The 18,741-nt window shown below is 41.2% G+C and overlaps 1 protein-coding gene across 2 annotated transcripts in view; it reads left to right on the top strand.

Annotated features, from left to right (window-relative positions):
- Positions 1-18,741, top strand: part of TMEM182 (transmembrane protein 182) — a 186,827-nt gene that overhangs the window by 50,094 nt on the left and 117,992 nt on the right. Inside the window, exon 5 of one of the 2 annotated variants that reach the window (XM_047781326.1) lies at positions 3,967-6,438. The exons of the other annotated variant lie outside the window; for it this stretch is intronic. Coding sequence (XP_047637282.1) covers positions 3,967-4,187 — 221 coding nt within the window. The 3' untranslated portion in view covers positions 4,188-6,438. Of the gene's footprint in view, positions 1-3,966; positions 6,439-18,741 lie in introns of those variants that run through there. 2 annotated transcript variants of the gene reach the window in all.

Below are 18,741 nucleotides of genomic sequence, written 5' to 3'. Positions count from 1 at the left end.
TTAATATAAAGTTACCGTTTTTTTTCTTTACAACTAATAATTGTTCTATGGGAAGAGACTTTGAACCTGTGTAAATATTTAGTTCTCATCTAAATTTTATCCTTGAGTTTTTGTACCTATTTGTGTTTCTTGCCTGAATTATTACTTAAATGATTGCCAAATGGTATTTTCTAATTCAGCCATTTCTTCTATGTTCTTCTGTTAGCATTCTGTAATAAAAAGCATTCCTTTCTGCCCACTTATCCACTCACTTATTTGTATCTCTGTGCGCTCATGGATTCCTGTTTTATTCAATGAGATATAGTGGGTCTCTATCATTATTTGTTTTATAATCAAATGTTCTCAGAATTGGATGGGGGAAAGCCCTATTAATCTGGCTTATGAGAAGCCCACATTATTCTTTGAGCACATCATACTTTTTTGATGTAACATGATGTTCCAAACTCATCTTGCTCTTTCTGTCCCAGCCTGTATTCAACTATTTCTTAGAGAGGACCAGGTTCCTGGTATTTATTTATTTATTTATTTACTTATTTATTTTTGTCTTTTGTTGTTGTTGCTATTTCTTGGGCCGCTCCCGCGGCATATGGACGTTCCCAGGCTAGGGGTTGAATCGGAGCTGTAGCCACCGGCCTACGCCAGAGCCACAGCAACGCGGGATCCGAGCCGCGTCTGCAACCTACACCACAGCTCACGGCAACGCCGGATCGTTAACCCACTGAGCAAGGGCAGGGACCGAACCCGCAACTTCATGGTTCCTAGTCGGTTTCGTTAACCACTGCGCCACGACGGGAACTCCAGGTTCCTGGTATTTAGAAGCCAAGATCTTGACACTTGGTGTGCTCCATGCTTCTGGGGTATAGTTGCTCCCAGATGCTCTCAGGGAATAGAACCAGGAAATATATCTAGATATACACACACAAAGGTATATTTTAAAGCCACTCAGAAGTTCGCTTGTGGTTCAGGGGGTTAAAGATCCAGGGTTGTCACTGCAGCGTCCTGGATTTCTGCTGTGCCATGGGCTTGATCCCTGGCCTGGGAACTTCCGCATGCTGCAGGCACAACCAGAAAAAACCCCACACATGCTTTTCACTCACATATCTATCTATCTGTCTCTCCACCTATAAATCTATCTCTCTATCTAAAGCCATAAATTCATACATTCAGTTCTAAATAATCACCATAGAATTCGTTCTAGCTTCCCCCTTTTCAAATTTGTAATACCCTTTTCAGGCAGTGAAGAACTTGATTCCAATCAGCCTCAATACACGTATTTGTGTGTTTGGTCTGGCTATACGTAATAGTCTCTGGAGTCCTCTTTTGGCCATTTACTTCATACAGGCCCCATTATAAATTCTGGCTGCCATATCAGCTAAGCCATTGGCCTTTGATATAAATATTTCACCATGTCTGTTAGGTCATTTTCCTTCTGTCTGTTTCTCTCTCAGTGTTGTTTTGTGCACTGGTGTGTGCACACACACGTGTATGTATGAAATGCTGGCAGTTTAATGAATGGGCGGGGCTGCTAGGGAAGCATCCTTTTATTCCGTGGCTGTAATCAGAAGTTAAGTGGACTACTTCTCCAACTAGTGAACAAGTTAAAGACTTGGAGTGATAGAAATAACTACAACTCATTGCTTTCAGGCTGTAATTGCTCTTCAGGTAACGGCAGTATTTAAGTATAAGTTAATTCTTCCTTATTAGGAATCATCTACATGATGACCTGCAATACTTTTTAAAAATACTCTGAATTTGGGAGTTCCTGTCGTGGCTCAGGAACCCAACTAGTATCCATGAGGACGTGGGTTCAATCCCTGGCCTTGAACAGCAGGTCCTAAGGATCTGGTGTTGCTGTGAACTGCCATGTAGTTCTCAGATGCAGCTTGGATCCTGAGTTGCTGTGGCTGTGGTATAGGCCAGCAGCTGTAGCTCTGATTCCACCCCTAGCCTGGGAATTTCCATATGCCGTGGGGGCAGCCCTAAAAAGCAAAAAATAAAACAAAAACAAAAAATAAGCTCTGAATTCCGTAATGGGTTTTACAAGTTTTGAAAAAAAAAAAAAAGTGTGCAAGACTACTGATGTTCCAGAAATAAGAAATTTTAAATAAAAATACCTGAAAGCATAAGACATTCACGTTATGCGAGGAAAATGAAAAAACGTATCAACAAATAATAAGGAAGATTTGCAATGTGTTTGGATAAAGCAAATGGTATGCAAATCACCAAGCCAAACCTTTGCATTAGCAGAGCACACTCTGTATATTTGCTGGAAAAAAAAAAAAGTATGGAAATGCTCAAAGTTGCTAGACAGCACATGGCCTTGCCATATTGCTGTCAAATCTGAGGTACAGCTCTGAGAGGCATTTGCTCGCCGGCTATGACTTGACTATTTCTCTGTGATGTAGTTGTCCTTCAGTGGTTAAATTGCTCTATTTCGTGCTCCAGTATTTGCATTATAGACCACAGGGTAAAAGACGGTCTTATTCGTGAAGCAGCTACATTGCTTCTTCACAGCTCTGTAGCTTGTGTTCTGATTAGGAGCAAGTTTTAGCTCTGATGCTGTCATACCTGGACATACATATGAGCCCTTCTTTCTTTCTGTGTTCCCTTCTCAAGATTCTTTATGAAATTGATGACCCCAGAGAGAAGGGACATCCTAAATTCCATAGGAGCCCCATTAACTCTGCAAGGGTGACTGATGGCTGGGCTTGTAAAATAACTCTTCCCTGCCCATGTTCCTAGGCCTCTGCTCCAGATCACAGTGAGATGCTTTTCCTTCTGGGCAGAACAGCAGTTAGAATATGGAGATTTTATACCTGATGCTTCAGTCGATTAATTTGAAAAGTGTAATTGATCCTTTACAAGTTTGTATTGAACTTTTGAACAAACCAAAAGTGACCTCAAATATATTTTGATCTGGGGAAAATTTGTATATGGGGACCTGTCACTCACTTGCTAGTGAACCAGCTTAGCAGACTCTGCTGGCTCTGCAGCTCAGTGCCACAGTGTCACCTCCCTCTGCTGGTAAATAACAATCACGTGGAAAAGCGTATACTTAATTGTGTTACCAAATTTTAGCTTCATAAAGCTCTACTGTCACATTGCTTGTGAAAATCAAGAGCCCAACACCACGATATGATTCCTTTTCTACTCTTAAAATTCCAACAGTATTTTTTAAATAGGTGGATTGCAGTTACATTGAAATGGTTGATAAATTGTGATGTTGCTTTCCAGTTAGTGGTTAAGCATTTTCCTTCCCTCCCTCCCTCCCTCTTTCCCTCCTTCCTCCCTTCCTTATTTCCTTCTTTCTTGCTTTCTTTTGTTTAAAAAGGCTCTTGATCTCAAACCTAAAGTTTTATATTCCATAGAATCTCTTTGAAAGGATGGTGTATATTCCCCTACATGGATTCAGTCATTCCATCTTTGTTCTTGTCTGGTACTTACCTTGGCTTCTAGTTTCACTGCCACATTTAATTGCAGCACTGGTTAGCTATGTTAATGATAACATACTAGTCAGAAGGACCTAAGCTGAAAATCAGCTAAGAAAAACTGGCAGTTAGTAGTAACTATATCACAAGTTTATTGTATATTTTGAAAGAAATAATGTATTGCAGTATTTGTCGCAAACCAGACATACAGTAAAGATGGATAAATGTTAGAAAATAAACTCCACCAGGCAGGGATCTTTGACTCTTATGTTTACAAGTCCCCAATCCAGAGCCTGGCATACAGTAAGTACTCAATAAATACATGTCAGCTGTTGCCATTGTTCTTCTGCAGTTAGAGCACAGTGCTTTGACAATTAAAAGACAAATGATGTCCACATAATAAACGACACACAGTAGGTGATTTTTCTAGAATCGTATTTTGAGAGATAGAGCAACCAGACATATGATTGGTCTGATGTAGCATTCTTGGGCAAACATCTTCAGAATGGCTAAAGGTCTTTTGTTTTGTCCTTCTCAGGCATCCTGTTTTCCCTGGTGGTGATGCTGTATGTCATCTGGGTCCAGGCAGTGGCTGACATGGAAAGCTACAAAAACATGAGAATGAAAGACTGCTTGGATTTCACCCCTTCTGTGCTGTATGGCTGGTCTTTTTTTCTGGCCCCAGCGGGGATATTTTTTTCTTTGCTAGCTGGATTACTATTTCTAGTTGTTGGACGGCATATTCAGATACATCACTAATCAAGCTGTTGCCGCCAGTATTTTCTGGAGAGATTTTAAAATGGAGCATTTTTTTTTTCATTTTGCTTCCATGATCCTAGCATAGCATGAGTTGATGTAACTTTTTAGATGCTATTTGAATCAACCATTTTACTTATGCTTTTCTCTAATAAGAAAGTTCTGGGATCTCTCCAGACTCCAGAATACTTCCATCTTAATCTGTGTGCTCTCGAGAACCTAGTTTTTTTTTAGGGAGCAGGTAACAGGGCCTCCCCTTCACTGCACTTGTTAGAGTTTTCAGGTAACAAAGGCCTTTATAGTAGCATAATACCATCACCAGGGGCAAGACATGATTTGATTTAAACTTCCTTCTTGGAATTCACTGCTGCTGCTATTTAAAAAAAAAAAAAAATCTTTGGAGAATAATTAAGAACAGAAAACAAATGTCCATTTCTTCTCTACACATAAACATATCCATGTATGTATGTACTTACTCCTGTGAGCAGATTATTCATTATTTAAAAATAGACAGCAGTTGTTCTTGCAGCAGGAACCACGTGAACTCATCAGTTAAAATGGGCCACAACAAAACTAACGTGCACTTATTCCACTTTCTTACCAGAATTAGGTTGGTTACCTGAAATTATTCACTTAATCGTGCATGCTTACATAAATCTTAGAACTAGATTTACAAGAAACAAATCCTTACACCAAATCACATATAATGCAGATTGGATTTCTATGAACTTAAAGTAGTTTATGTAATATCGTTGATAATACATAAAATACATAAAAAATGAACATCTTTGCTTTGTACATAATTCTATTTGATATTTTTAAATTTCCATTTAAAAATTATATTGCTAATATGTTCAGCATGTGAACATTTATTGATGAAATGTGCTTTTAATATGCACTTGCTATAAACTTTCAAAATACTTCCAGATGAGGATGATGATAGCCTTGCTTTATTAAAGACTGAAATATTAACTTTCCCCCAAATCTATGGGTTGCAATTCTGATCATCTGATTCCCTTAACTATTGTCTCTCCAAGTCTTCATCTTCACAACAGATTCATTAACATTTAGAGATCAGCTATTTCCTTTCACCTTTTGGAAGAAAACTTTCGGGGATGGAAATGATTCTTTATTATTTCCTAGAGTAGACATTTTGCATATCAAAGATGTTTGGCTCTAATTTTGATTGAAATCAAATCCATCTGAAAAGCCTCCTTGATGGGGGAGTCGTGTTAGGGAACAGAGACCCCAGTGGTGTGCAGACTGTTCCACACACAGTGGTTTTACTCCGCAGCTGTGGTGAACACCTAAGGCCTGGCTCAGAGGCACATTAAAGGGTGAGCACCCAGAAGCCTCTGTGGGTGGAGGTTCTGCTGCTTTCATCCCCAGGTCCTGTGATGGGGAGCTTGGCTGACTCTTTTCTGCACACCTTGTATTTCTCCTTAACCCTTGTCTCAGTGGGAGGGCACCCTGGAGGGAAAGCGGAAATCTGAGGAATCTGCATATCACCAGGGCATTTTAGGGGTCAGTGACTAGACGCGTCTTTTTTTTTTTTTTTTTTTTTAAGAGCTTCAGGGGCTTAAGTAGTTTCTCAAGCATTTCAATTTTATCATAAATGTTTTCATCATATTTTCCTTTGTCTTTTTCTGTTTCATTTTTATATTGCTTGATCTGTGTCTTGGCTTTTGGCTTGATTATTAGAAAAATAATTTTGTGTTCTGTTATGCATATTGACTGTGATATTAAGTTGTGCATGCCATGATGTTTTCCAGACAATGCTTGATGTATTTGATTAGTTCATGTCATCTGTAAATACAATTCCTTTTTTGTAGAACTTTGGAATGGAGCCTTCTTCTAGTGTATTATGTGTCATTTAAATCTCACAGGCAAGCTGCTTTTAGTAAAAGTTTGAATATTTGTAGTTTTCAGATGGTTAATCTTCCTTTTTAATACTGATGTGACTACCATATATTTATCTGAAGGCAATTGATGGAATATCTGATGTACAAGACACTGTTACACAGATCCACACTTGGGAAGTATTTCATGTTAATTCAAAACACACTTCCTATCTGTTAGACCAGTAATCCATGGAAGAAAGGAAGGTGAGTTGTGTTTCTATGTCAGTGAGTAAAGCAGACTTCAACAACAGCAGAGATATATTCCTGTAACTGCCTTCTATCTGGTTTGGGATAGCATGTTCCCTTTTATTTCTCTATTTGGTGTATTAATTTATTTTCAGAAGTTTGGGATAGCATGTTCTCTTTTATTTCTCATTTGGTATATTAATTTATTTTCAAAAGTTTCCAAGGTGTTAAAATATTTGTGAGAGGATTTAAGTGCAACAGATATCTTTTGGGCGACACACTTGTGGAAAGAGTGAGATAAAAGGTCAGTGAGTTAAGCCCTTGGATTTGGGTGAACGCTGTGATCTCTCCATATTGTATTTACCCACTAATTTTAGTGCAGTCCTGTAGCAAGGGGGTGCAGGAAACTGGCTGGAACTACTCTACAAAGACACTGAATGAAGCAGTTCGGTTTGGGGTTGAGAGTAGGACTTTAAATAATACTATTAGGGGAGTTCCCATCATGGCTCAGTGGTAACGAACCCGACTAGTGTCCATGAGGATGTGGGTTTGATCCCTGGCCTTGCTCAGTGGGTTAAGGATCCACTGTTGCCATGAGCTGTGGTGTAGGTCGAAGACATGGCTCAGATCCAGCATTGCTGTGGCTATGGTGTAGGCCAGCAGTTGTAGCTCTGATTGGACCCTAGCCTGGAAACATCCATGTGCTGTGGGTGTGGCCCTAAAAAACAAAAACTGGGTCACCTTGCTGTACAGTAGAAAATTGACAGAACACTGTAAACCAGCTATAATGGAAAAAATAAAAATCATTATAAATGAAAACAAAAACAAAAACACAACAAAACAAAAACACTATTAGGTATGCTCTTACTGGTCCCTGGCTGCTTTTATGGCTAATCTGTAAAATATATTTATTGAATTTGAAGATTAAATCCATTTATAAGAGTGTGTGTGTGTGTATATATATATGTTTATACTCATGTATACCCTTATATATGTATACGATGAAAAAAAGTCAGTATTTAGTAATTGTCTACCTATCTACCCATCCATCTAGCATCAACATCTGTGTGTGTGTGTTTATATGTTTGGGTAGAAAGATATCACATGAATAGTGGAAATCAGTATATTTGAGAAGCAAATTTTAACAAATTCAGTTTCTCAGGGACAGTAAAATAGTTGTATTTCCCTGGTGGGCTCTGCCATGGATGGGAGCTCATTTAAAAGAGATGAAATAGAAACGAAATTTGTATTGATTGTCTGACAGTGTTAAATATATGGAGACATGTCTTCAGGGATGATCAAGTGAAGGCAGAGAAATTCCAACCAACTGAGGAACAGGGTATATTGGATTTGTTAAAAACCAAGGAGGGTGGGGAAATAGTTAACATCATGCGCATTATAGTAAGCATAAACTAAACAAAGGAACATTTAATCTGACTAGCAGGAAAGGAGGAAAAACCATCCAGTTAGAGCTGAAGAGTTTCTGAACCAGCTAACCAAGGCAGATGCTAGGAGCTCCATGTTCAGGACCACTGAGACCAGCCTGGGCTAGTCTGTGGGGCTGGAGAGTATGGGAGAGAACAAGTCCCAAATGACAGTGGAGATATAAGAAGCCACCTCTGGCTTTGTTTGTTTTGGGGTTTTTTTTTTGGAGGGTTGGATGTTTGTTTGTTTTGTTTTGCTTTGCTTTTTAGGGCCACACCTGCAGCATATGGAACTTCCCAGGCTAGGGGTGGAAAGAGAGCTACAGCTGCTGGCCTATGCCACAGCCACAGCAATGTGGGTTCCAAGCCACATCTGTGACCTACATCACAGCTCCAGGCAATGCCAGATCCTTGACGCACTGAGCCAGGTCAGGGATCAAACCTGTATCCTCATAGATCCTAGTCGGGTTTGTTAACCACTGAGCCATGATGGGAACTCCACCTCTGGCTTTAAAGGCTCATTTTCCCCTCACAGGCACTTATGACCATGGAAAATTGAAGGGACAATTGGACAGTTGAACTTTGTGACGTGATCCACCTCTAGATGTAAAGAATCATATGGTATAGCTAATAATTCTACTTCATATGCATGTGGGGGAATGTGTGTATATATATGTAAAGAGAGTTGGGAAGAGACAGTCATCCCTAAGACCCTCCATATCTGTGGGGGGTTTGCTCCAGGACCCCTGCAGATACCAAAATCCATAGGTGCTCAGTCCCTTACATAAAGTGGTGTAGGATTTACATGTAACCTACTCATATCCTCCTATACTTAAATCATCTCTAGATTAATTTTAATACCTAAAACCATATAGATGTTACGTAAAGAGTTGGCAGCATGGCAAATTTGTTTTATTTTCTCAAACTTCCTGAAAAATGTTTCAAATATTTTAAATCCTTGGTTCAATTTGTGGTGTGGAACTGTCAGATATGGGTAGGGGTATGATTACATAGAAGGTATCTATAAATAAGTAACTTAGGATGATTTTTAATTCGTCAAGTGATGATATTTCTGGTTCTCACCTATGGCAGCTATAATCTAAGTTGGCTTTATCAAACAAGTTGGAGTAATTGGCAGCCTGAGTGGCTCCTGGGTATTCTGTAATTTTGGGGAGGGGGTTTCCTTGGAATAAAATAAAAACTCAACATTCCATTTTTCCAGGAATCCAGGAATTAATACTTCTTCTTTTGTTATGACAACTCTTATTTTTCTTCTCTTAGCATTTCTTTTTCCATTAATTGTAAGAAAAGACTGCTACTGTTAAAAAAAAAACCTCACCAATGCTTGCAGATAGCACTGGCGTTGCAAACTATCTAAACAAATGGATATTTAAACAATATTGCTTAAACAAGAGTGATATGTAAAGAATAATGCTTGTTGCTTCAGATTTTGGTGTGGCACATATAAAGACATTATAAAAAATATTGCTGGAGTTCCCGTCGTGGTGCAGTGGTTAACGAATCCGACTAGGAACCATGAGGTTGCGGGTTCGGTCCCTGCCCTTGCTCAGTGGGTTAATGATCCAGCGTTGCCATGAGCTGTGGTGTAGGTTGCAGACGCGGCTTGGATCCCGCGTTGCTGTGGCTGTGGCGTAGGCTGGTGGCTACAGCTCCAATTCAGCCCCTAGCCTGGGAACCTCCATATGCCACATGTGCAGCCCAAGAAATAGCAAAAAGACAAAAAAATAAAAATAAAAAATAAAAAATATTGCTGTGTTGTCTTCACCTCCCAAAAATGCAAGAGGCATTTTTTTCTCAAGATTTTTATGGGTATATGTAAATATCTAGAGAGATGTCAAGCAGAAAGTTGGATTAATCTGTGTATGTGTGTTTGTGTTTATATGTGTGTACACATGTGCTGTGTATGCATCTGTATTTGGATACAGATTTGGATAAAATTGTATATATGTATTTGTCAATAGGTATATATCTGAATATATATGCACATATATTATGCATATATGTATTTTACTTATTATATATACATTTATAAAATATTTTATATCTACAATGTATATATGTATGTATATAAGAAATGCCCACATTTATATCATATGGACATATCCACAGATCTGTCTGTCTCTTCTCAGGCTCTTAAGGCGTGCTGAACAGGTGGACGTATTTCATTCTCAAACTATTGCATGCCTCTTCCCACGACAAGGGAGGGTCCAGGAGAGATTCAGTGAGGGTCATGGTCTCTCTCCCTTGGATCCAAGGCATTCGTGGTGATGCATGTGCAGTGGACTATTCATGTCTTTCCCTAATTGCAACGACTCTGTCTTGGACATCTTCTAGCAATTGGTACCTAGCAATTGCTAGCTGTTGGTGAATATTTAACAGTTAACTTTATTGGATAAAAGCATTCCTTTCCAAAACAGCATGCCTTGACTGACACATTCATTCAGTCCACCTGAAGAACATTAAGCTGAATGGATTCCCCATAAATTCCTTGTTTGGTTCACCCGTAGGGAGAATCTACAGGTGATGGTATGGTGGGGAAAGTGATAAATCTGTGTCTAAAGATCTGCCTGTCAATTCAGTATTTCAAACTTTTGGTTTGAAAAGTTATTACACCTCATTTTGGTGAGTTCTTCATCTAAAATATTTTCTAGTTTATTCAACAAATAGTAATTGTGTGCATACTCTGTGTCACAGTTTGTGTGTATATTACTAAAAAAAACCCAGACATGGTATTTTCACTCTTTGAACTAGGATTCAAAGAAGAAATATAGACAACAAAGTGAATAAAAAAAACTTTGAGTTTATAAATTGTGATTATAAATTATAAATTTATAATTTATATATTATAAATATAAATGTGATTATAAATTATAACTCCTGTAAAGAAAAATACACAAGATAACAATGATACATAAAATCATGATTATTGGAGAGTCAGGGAAGTTCTTTCTAAGGAGAGAATTCTGAGTATTATGATACATAAAAAATAGGGGTTATCTGAGTGAAAGGTGGCAGTAAGAAGATTTCAGGGAGGGAAACTCAGGGGAGAAAAGAACTGACAGTGGGGAAGAGCTTGATGTGCTCTAGGAACAGCAAGGTGGCTTATGTGGTGGCTGGACATTTAAGAGGGGGAGAGTTTGTGATAAATTTGGAGAAGTAGTAAGAAAGGCCTCACCATTTAGAACCCTTGAGCCACTGTAGTGTATTCTGAAGGGTAGAACTGAAAGAACTTGATGGCTTGGACATAGGGTAGGAGAGGGGCACATAGTCACTTTAGGATTTCTAGATTCAGCGAATGTGTAGATGGAGGAGACTGGAAGAGGGAAGACAGGAAGGGCACAGGCTTGGGGAGAAAGGAATTCATTACTCATTTGATGATGTGATGGGTAAGATTCCTGTAAAAGGTGAAGGTTGAGACAGTGGTAGATGTTGGATGTGGCCGTCGGGAGCTCAGAGGAGCTGAGACTCACACCTGAGAGTCTTCAAATTTCAAACTTGGGAGCGCTAAGGCCACCAGGGAGGATGGCTAGAGAGCGAGTGACTCTCGGGACTGAGGACCCAGTATTCAGAGGATGAGTAGATGATTGAATCTGAAGCGAGACCAGAAATAGACCTAGAGGAATTGGTGGAAGCCGGACGGGGGGCTCTTTTGAGAAGGGACTGCTGGGAAGGTGACTAAGACAAGAAAGGAAGGTGACCTTCCACGTCACTTGGGAGTTGTTGTGACAATGACAGCAGGGGTCTTGGTGTGGTGGTAGGAACAGAGGCCAGGTTTGATTGGTTTGAGGAGTTAATGAGAGGTGAGAGGGTGGATAAAGCTTGTTGTACAACGTCTAAAAGCAGAGCACCTTGAAGGAGAGCCAGGTCCCGGATCTGGGTAGAAGAGGGTATGAGGGCCAGAAAAAGCATTGTTAAGCCTTAGGAGGATGAGAGCAAGTTGACATGTTTCCATAACTATTGTGTTCTAAGAAGTGGACCATGGGGGAAGGGGTCTCAGAGAGCATGCCACTGTGCCTTGAGGCCAGGGCTCACGGTAAACATTAAACGGGGGTCTATACCCCAAATGCCCAGAATATAAGGTACACTCATTACATTAAATTGGACAAAAGTAAAGATCCGATTGTACATTCACCATTCACTGGTTCCCACAGCAGATGCTGGGCTCACAGGGAGTTTGTCACATCCGATTGTTTGGGTTGAATGTAAACTCTTCATTGTTGCCAGCCGAGCACATACCCATAACCCAGGGAGTCTGCAAAAACCACACAGACTCAGAGCCACAGGGTGTCAGGCTCCTACTACCTGTCTAGAAGATTCCATCTTGTAGTGACGCTGTGAAGTTAAGTACTCCCTGACTTGATTCTCTAGAGAAGTGTTTGAGGAGGAGATTTCTGGCTTATATCTGATGGCATTAGTTTGATTCTATTCCAGAAGAATCCTGGTGAGTGTGAGAAAGCCATTCACTGGTGTGAGGGGAATACTTGGCTTCCTGTTTAAGGACAATCCAAAGACATGCCCAATACTGCACTGGAACCCTGGATCTGGACTCTGGCTTCTGGATCTGGAAAAATACACTGAGATGAGAGGAAAATACTGTATGTGAAACAGGGATGATAAAGCGATCGGAAAGAGGGTTTTAAAAATTGGCTCAGTTTGGATTCTAAAAAATTTGTGTATTTCTTAATTCATCAGTATGAAGATGAGAGGAGTTTATTTTATTTTATTTATTTTATTTTATTTTTTGTCTTTTTGTTGTTGTTGCTATTTCTTGGGCCGCTCCCACGGCATATGGAAGTTCCCAGGCTAGGGGCTGAATCGGAGCTGTAGCCACCGGCCTACGCCAGAGCCACAGCAACGCGGGATCCGAGCCGCGTCTGCAACCTACACCACAGCTCACGGCAACGCCGGATCGTTAACCCACTGAGCAAGGGCAGGGACCGAACCCGCAACCTCATGGTTCCTAGTCGGATTCGTTAACCACTGCGCCACGACGGGAACTCCAAGGAGTTTATTTTAAAAAGGGAACAGAAAAGAAGAGTTTTGCTTTTGTCGTTTTTCACTGCTCTCTCCATACTTGGCCTGACAACAGATGGACCAACAAATGGACAATCTCCAGGCTGATGGGAACACAGGCTACATCTTACACTCATAGATACTGTAGTTTTTGATTGATCGATAGCATTATCAATACTATGATTGTAATACTTTTGCCTATCCACATGGTAGCAAGGTGTTTCTAATTAATATGGTTTTGCTTCATAATGTTGTTTCAATCATAAAATGGTGAACCTGAAAGCCTCCAGTTTCACTGCCTACCAAGCTTTCAGGAAAATACAGTTTCCAAGGTCTGTTACTTTCTATTCACAGACACAATAGGACAGAAAAAAAAAAAAAGACATTAAAAAATTATTTAATTTTCCAAGCTTTTTTTCATTTCAAAAGCAATACATCTTCATTAGACAATTCAGAAAGTACAAATGAGCAGAAAGTAAAAAATAAATGTCACCCGTAATTCCACCACTAGAGTCAAGTGGTAGAAACAGAACAGGTGACTAAAAGAGTCCAACTGAAAAATGTTTTGGAATTCCCATGGCGCAGCGGAAATGAATCCAACTAGGAAACATGAGGTTGCGGGTTCGATCCCTGGCCTCACTCAGTGGGTTAAGGATCCACTGTCGGAGTTCCCGTCGTGGCACAGTGGTTAACAATCCGACTAGGAACCATGAGGTTGCGGGTTCAGTCCCTGCCCTTGCTCAGTGGGTTAACGATCCGGCGTTGCCGTGAGCTGTGGTGTAGGTTGCAGACGCGGCTCGGATCCTGCGTTGCTGTGGCTCTGGCGTAGGCCGGTGGCTACAGCTCCGATTCAGCCCCTAGCCTGGGAACCTCCATATGCCGCGGGAGCAGCCCAAGAAATGGCAAAAAGACCAAAAAAAAAAGGATCCACTGTTGCCATGAGCTATGGTGTGGGTTGCAGACTCAGCTCAGATCTGATGTGGAGGTGGCTGTGGCCGGCAGCTGTAGCTCTGATTCGACCCCCAGCCTGGGGACCTCCATATGCCATAGGTTTGGCCCTTAAAAGCAAAAAAAGAAAGAAAAATGTTTTGTAAACTTAGATTTTGACTTAATATGACAGCTGATACTTGTGTGTCATTAAGTATTTCAAAGATCATCTACACTCTTTTAATAGCAACCAAGCCAGCACTCTCAGACACATGCCAGCCTGGTCTCTGTTAGAGTATTTGACTCTGAAGAACTTACTTCTTTTGAGTCACTTTGCTCTTCTCCTTGTGAATGTTTTACAAGGGAGGAATTATAGTGACCAACCACCTCGGTTATTGTGAGTTAAATAATTGTGGAAGCTGCAAATTATGTTAGACAAATATGGAGTACTCCCTAGATTTTCACTGGATGGAAATGCAGACAAGATGAGCAGTGGGCTGACTGATTCCTGGGCACCTCCTGTGCTCCAGTTGCTTTTCATACATTGTTTGGCGGTGCCATTCCTGTGGGGTGTTGAGGGCACTGAAACTGAGAGGGTTTGGAAGTTGCCCAGGGCCACACAAGATGGAAGGGCTTGGAGAGGGTTTGCTAGGTGTTTGAATCACCATGCTCTTTCTCTGATACCACTTGGCTTCTCTCTAATAGTGGAGGGGAAATATTTTGAACATATTTGAGTAAAAACAGAAAGATTTCTGTGAGTGATTAGGGCTAAGCGTTGGATTCGTTGCATGAATGAAAAACCACCAAGTGAGCTACTTTAAATCCTCCACTGACCATGCCTTCTGCTTCAGTCTTTGGGCTTCAAGCATTAAATGAGATGGTGCAAGATGTCAAGGTCCCTGTGACATGCTCAGTGACAACAGTGACTGGACAAAGTCCCCAGGACAATATCCAGGCTTTTGCAGATTTCCCACTCAACACCAACTAGGGTGGGAGGGGTGGAGGCCTTCCAGTTACGAGAGAAGTCTCGGGAGAAAGAGAAAGAGACAGCCAAGCTTGGAATCTGAGTTCCACTATTAGTGGTATGATTTTTGTCTTTAAATGATTTTTATTTTTTCCATTATAGCTGGTTTACAGTGTTCAGTCAATTTCTACTATACAGCAAAGTGACCCAGTCACACATACATATATACATTCTTTTTCTCACATTATCCTCCATCATGCTCCATCATGCGTGACTAGATCCAGTTCCCAGTGCTAGACAGCAGAATCCCATAGCAGTACAACTTTAAGCCATTACATCACTTCCCTTTGCCTCAGTCTCCTAATTCACAAAGGAAAGTGAAAATGTTCGCACAAAGTGTTTAGAACAGTACCTGTCACAGAGTAATTCCCTCTACTATTTCTATTACCATGATTTTGTTATGCTAGTTTTGACTTACATGTTTCTATCATTGCTGATCCAAGACTTCTTGCCTTACGTGTCAGAGATCATGGATATAGTGTTTCCAGGACCATTTCTTTTTCCCTCATTCCTACACTCATCTTGAGAACACCTTCTATCCCACAGCCTCAGCTTGCACAAGATTGCCCAGGAGTGTGTTGAGAGCCAGAAAACCCTGGAGGGAGGAGGACAATGGTAACATAATGTCCCCTTTAGAGAAAATAGACTGCCAAAGAAGACGGGTTATCTGAGAAGTTCCTGGGGTGAGTTTCCATATGTGGTTGGCCAACCAAAAAGGAAAAAAAAAAAAAAATCCAAATTGAATTAGTGCCCTTTTAAAAGGGGGGGGGGGGGTACATTTAAATGTATATAAAAAGGGAAACACAGAAAGATAATGAAAAACGGCTCTCCCACACAGCAGCCCTACTTTCCCCGTTGTTATGTGGCTTCACTTTGAACCAGATGCTCTCATTGCGACAGGAGCATGCTGCCAGCCACCACATGGCTATTTGGCAGCTATTTAAAGCCCAGCTCATATTACGGCACTGCAGGGCTAGGCACCAGTGTTCCAACTGGTACACAAGTGATCTAAACAGGAGTAAGCATCACCTCTTCTTCTCTGAAATTAAATTTGAAGGCACGATCTCTCTGATCCTGCTTTTCCTTTCTTTTGCATTATTTCTTTTTGGAACTGTGTTTGCCTGCACCACAGGGAAACTTCAGTTAGGTTGTCAGTCTGATAAACTGTATTATCAGATACGTTAGCTTTTCTCCCTTCTCCATTTGCTTAAGAGCTTCGAAACACAAAGAATAAAAAGTGCTAAATGGGATGAAATGACCTGTCAAGGGTAGATTCAGCATCTGTGAACAACTTCAAAAAAATCCCCCAGCTTCAAGGCCCTCTAGTCTGAGCTGCTTTTTACCTGGCTTTCCTCTTTCTCCTCTTTTCAAACTGAAGTACTTTGTGCATCATTGATCTTGGAAGATTGTTTCTTGAAAAGCAACCATCCTACCCGCCCCCCCCCCCCCTCCGCCGACCCGCCACCTAAGAAGCCTCAGATAAGATTTGGAAGTGTGGTTGAGTGTTGAGCATTAGAAGAGCAGATTTAAGCCTTACCTTCATTATCACACAGTACTTATATTCCACAGAATATTCCGAAAACACAAGCAACTTGCAGAAAGATCTGGCTAATACATACACTGGGTAACAGTGACCTGGGATTTTAAGATTAGAGGATAGAAATGTTTTGGACTGTGACTTGGTTAGGAGTTACAGCTCTGGGCAGCTGTTAACCAGAGAGGAGAAATCCAATCCTGGCCTCATGAACCATCAAAGGGTGTAACTGTGTCTTGGGTCACACATCATAGAAACTTATCCCATGGAACAAACCCATGGAATTGCTAGTATTTATGGGAGGAAAGTGGGAGTGAGGACACCGCTTCCACTCATGGCTGATATAGGTTGTGATCTTAGCAAAGACCTTCCATATTTTTTCTATGAAACTGAAAGCATCCTTGAGAGAGCTTGGAACACAGGTCACCAGCTTCTGCCCTAGGTTGTCATGTGTTACCTTGGCAAAAAAGCCATCCATCAAGAAAACTGGTCATGATTTTGATATCCCTTTGGGTTCTGGTGCAAGATTACCTGTTGGTCATGGTGTTAAGTCTCCCCAGTGATGGCCAAGCAAAGGGCTGTTGCCAATAGCCCCTGAGTGACTGAGTCTGTACCATAGGTGCTGAGTAGATGTTGTCTGGATGAGTGAAGGACTGAGTGGTACAGGGAAGTGAGCTGGCTGTGGTGAGCTGTGAGCAAGGTCACATTTATGGATGACTTAGAGGAAACAGAAGCAGCATATCAATGTTTTTATTAAACAAATATTCTGTCAAATATTTATGGTCACTTAGGAAAAGGAAAGCTATTTTTTAAAGAGTTGGAACAGAGCAGAAGTTAGCAAATTGCTGTGGTTGAGTATCATTCTTTGGAGGCCCTTAGGGGGTTTCATGGCAGCATTCATTCTCAGGGGATACTAACACTGGGGCTAGGATGTCTGAGCCAACGGTAGACTCACACACAACTCTGTTCAGGTCCAGCACTTCGGCGTAAACCAGGAGAAGTTGGAAGTGAGGCAGACCGCATTTATAATACCACTTAAGGGACAGACAGCTGGGGTCAGTGCTAAATTTTCATTTATCAGATGCAGAGAGGCGACTCTTGCATAACAAGCAGCACCAGCTATCACACTGAATGGAAAATAACCACATTTCCACCTTGGACAATGTATTCTAAACAGGACAGTAATTGTTTCTAGGAAGCTATTCATGATTTCCTTTTTTTGTCCCTCCTGTCATCAAGAATCATCCAGGAATAAGGTGAACTTTTTATCATAATGTATACAACATGGTGATTTTTTGAATAGTTTAGAATTCTTAGAGCTGATGACACATCTGCCAGATTCCACGCAGTCCTCGTGTCCTGGCAGGAAATGGGCTTGGGTGACCTGCTAGCTCTTCCTCGTCTCTCATCCGTGAGTCTTTGAAATGCATCCCAGAGCTTAATTGTGACAGCACTCTTTATTATTCTGAACCCTTCACTGCATTCTTCAGGAGAACAATGCAAGGAAAAGAGAGTTTGTGCCTTTGACACAAAAACTGGAAGAGGCCATGATTTCAGGGGGCAGCTTCCCTTTTTCAGGCAGGTGAGAGGTTGGAGGAGGCCTGGTGGGTTAGGGAATAAGAGGGTTGCTGCCAGGCACTTATCAAACCAATTCTCTGTTATTTGTTCACAGTCTGGCATAAACTGATTATCTGGAGAAATAGTGACTATGTCCATTTTGATCCCCCTGGGGAATTGATCTCAGCAGGTGTCACATCTGTAGGTATGGTCCCCTCCCCCACCACATGCAACCCCGGCTCTTGTATTTCCTTAGAATCCTTGTGCACTGGGACTGGAGCATCAAGCATCCTGCTGTTTCAAAAACTTCTTATTTTTATTTTATTTATTTTTTGTCATTTTAGAGCTGTACTCACCTCATATGGAGGTTCCCAGGCTAGGGATCTAATCGGAGCTGTAGCCGCCGGCCTACACCAGAGCCATAGCAACTCAGGATCCAAGCTGAGTCTGCAACCTGCACCACAGCTCACAGCAATGCCAGATCTTTAACCCACTGAGCAAGGCCAGGGACCGAACCCGCAACCTCATGGTTCCTAGTCGAATTCATTAACCACTGTGCCACAATGGGAACTCCCAAATCTGGATCCTTAACCCACTGAGTGAGGCCAGGGATGGAACCTGTGTCCTCATGGATACTAGTCAGATTCATTTACGCTGAGCCACAATGGGAACTCCAAAAACTTCTTTTTTTAAATGAACTTAAACTTCAGGATAGGTGCAACTATAAAGAGAGAAGCCACAACATAACTTTCAAGACATTAACTGTGCCTCTAACTGAAACTGCACCCTTTTGGGTCTCACCAGTCTTTCCTCCATAGTCTTTCTCTGCTCCAGGCCTGATACCCGAACCCCACGTGGCGTTTCCTTGCAATGTCTTCATAGCATCCTCCAATCTCATCCTCCAATCTGTGTCTTTCCTTGTCATTCAAGACCTTGACACTTTTAAAGAGTACTGGTTGATTACCTTGTC

This window comes from Phacochoerus africanus, chromosome 5, assembly GCF_016906955.1.
Source record: "Phacochoerus africanus isolate WHEZ1 chromosome 5, ROS_Pafr_v1, whole genome shotgun sequence".
NCBI classification, from domain to species: Eukaryota; Metazoa; Chordata; class Mammalia; order Artiodactyla; family Suidae; genus Phacochoerus; species Phacochoerus africanus.
Note: the sequence above shows the minus strand (reverse complement) of the source record. Positions and strands in the feature narration are given on the sequence as shown.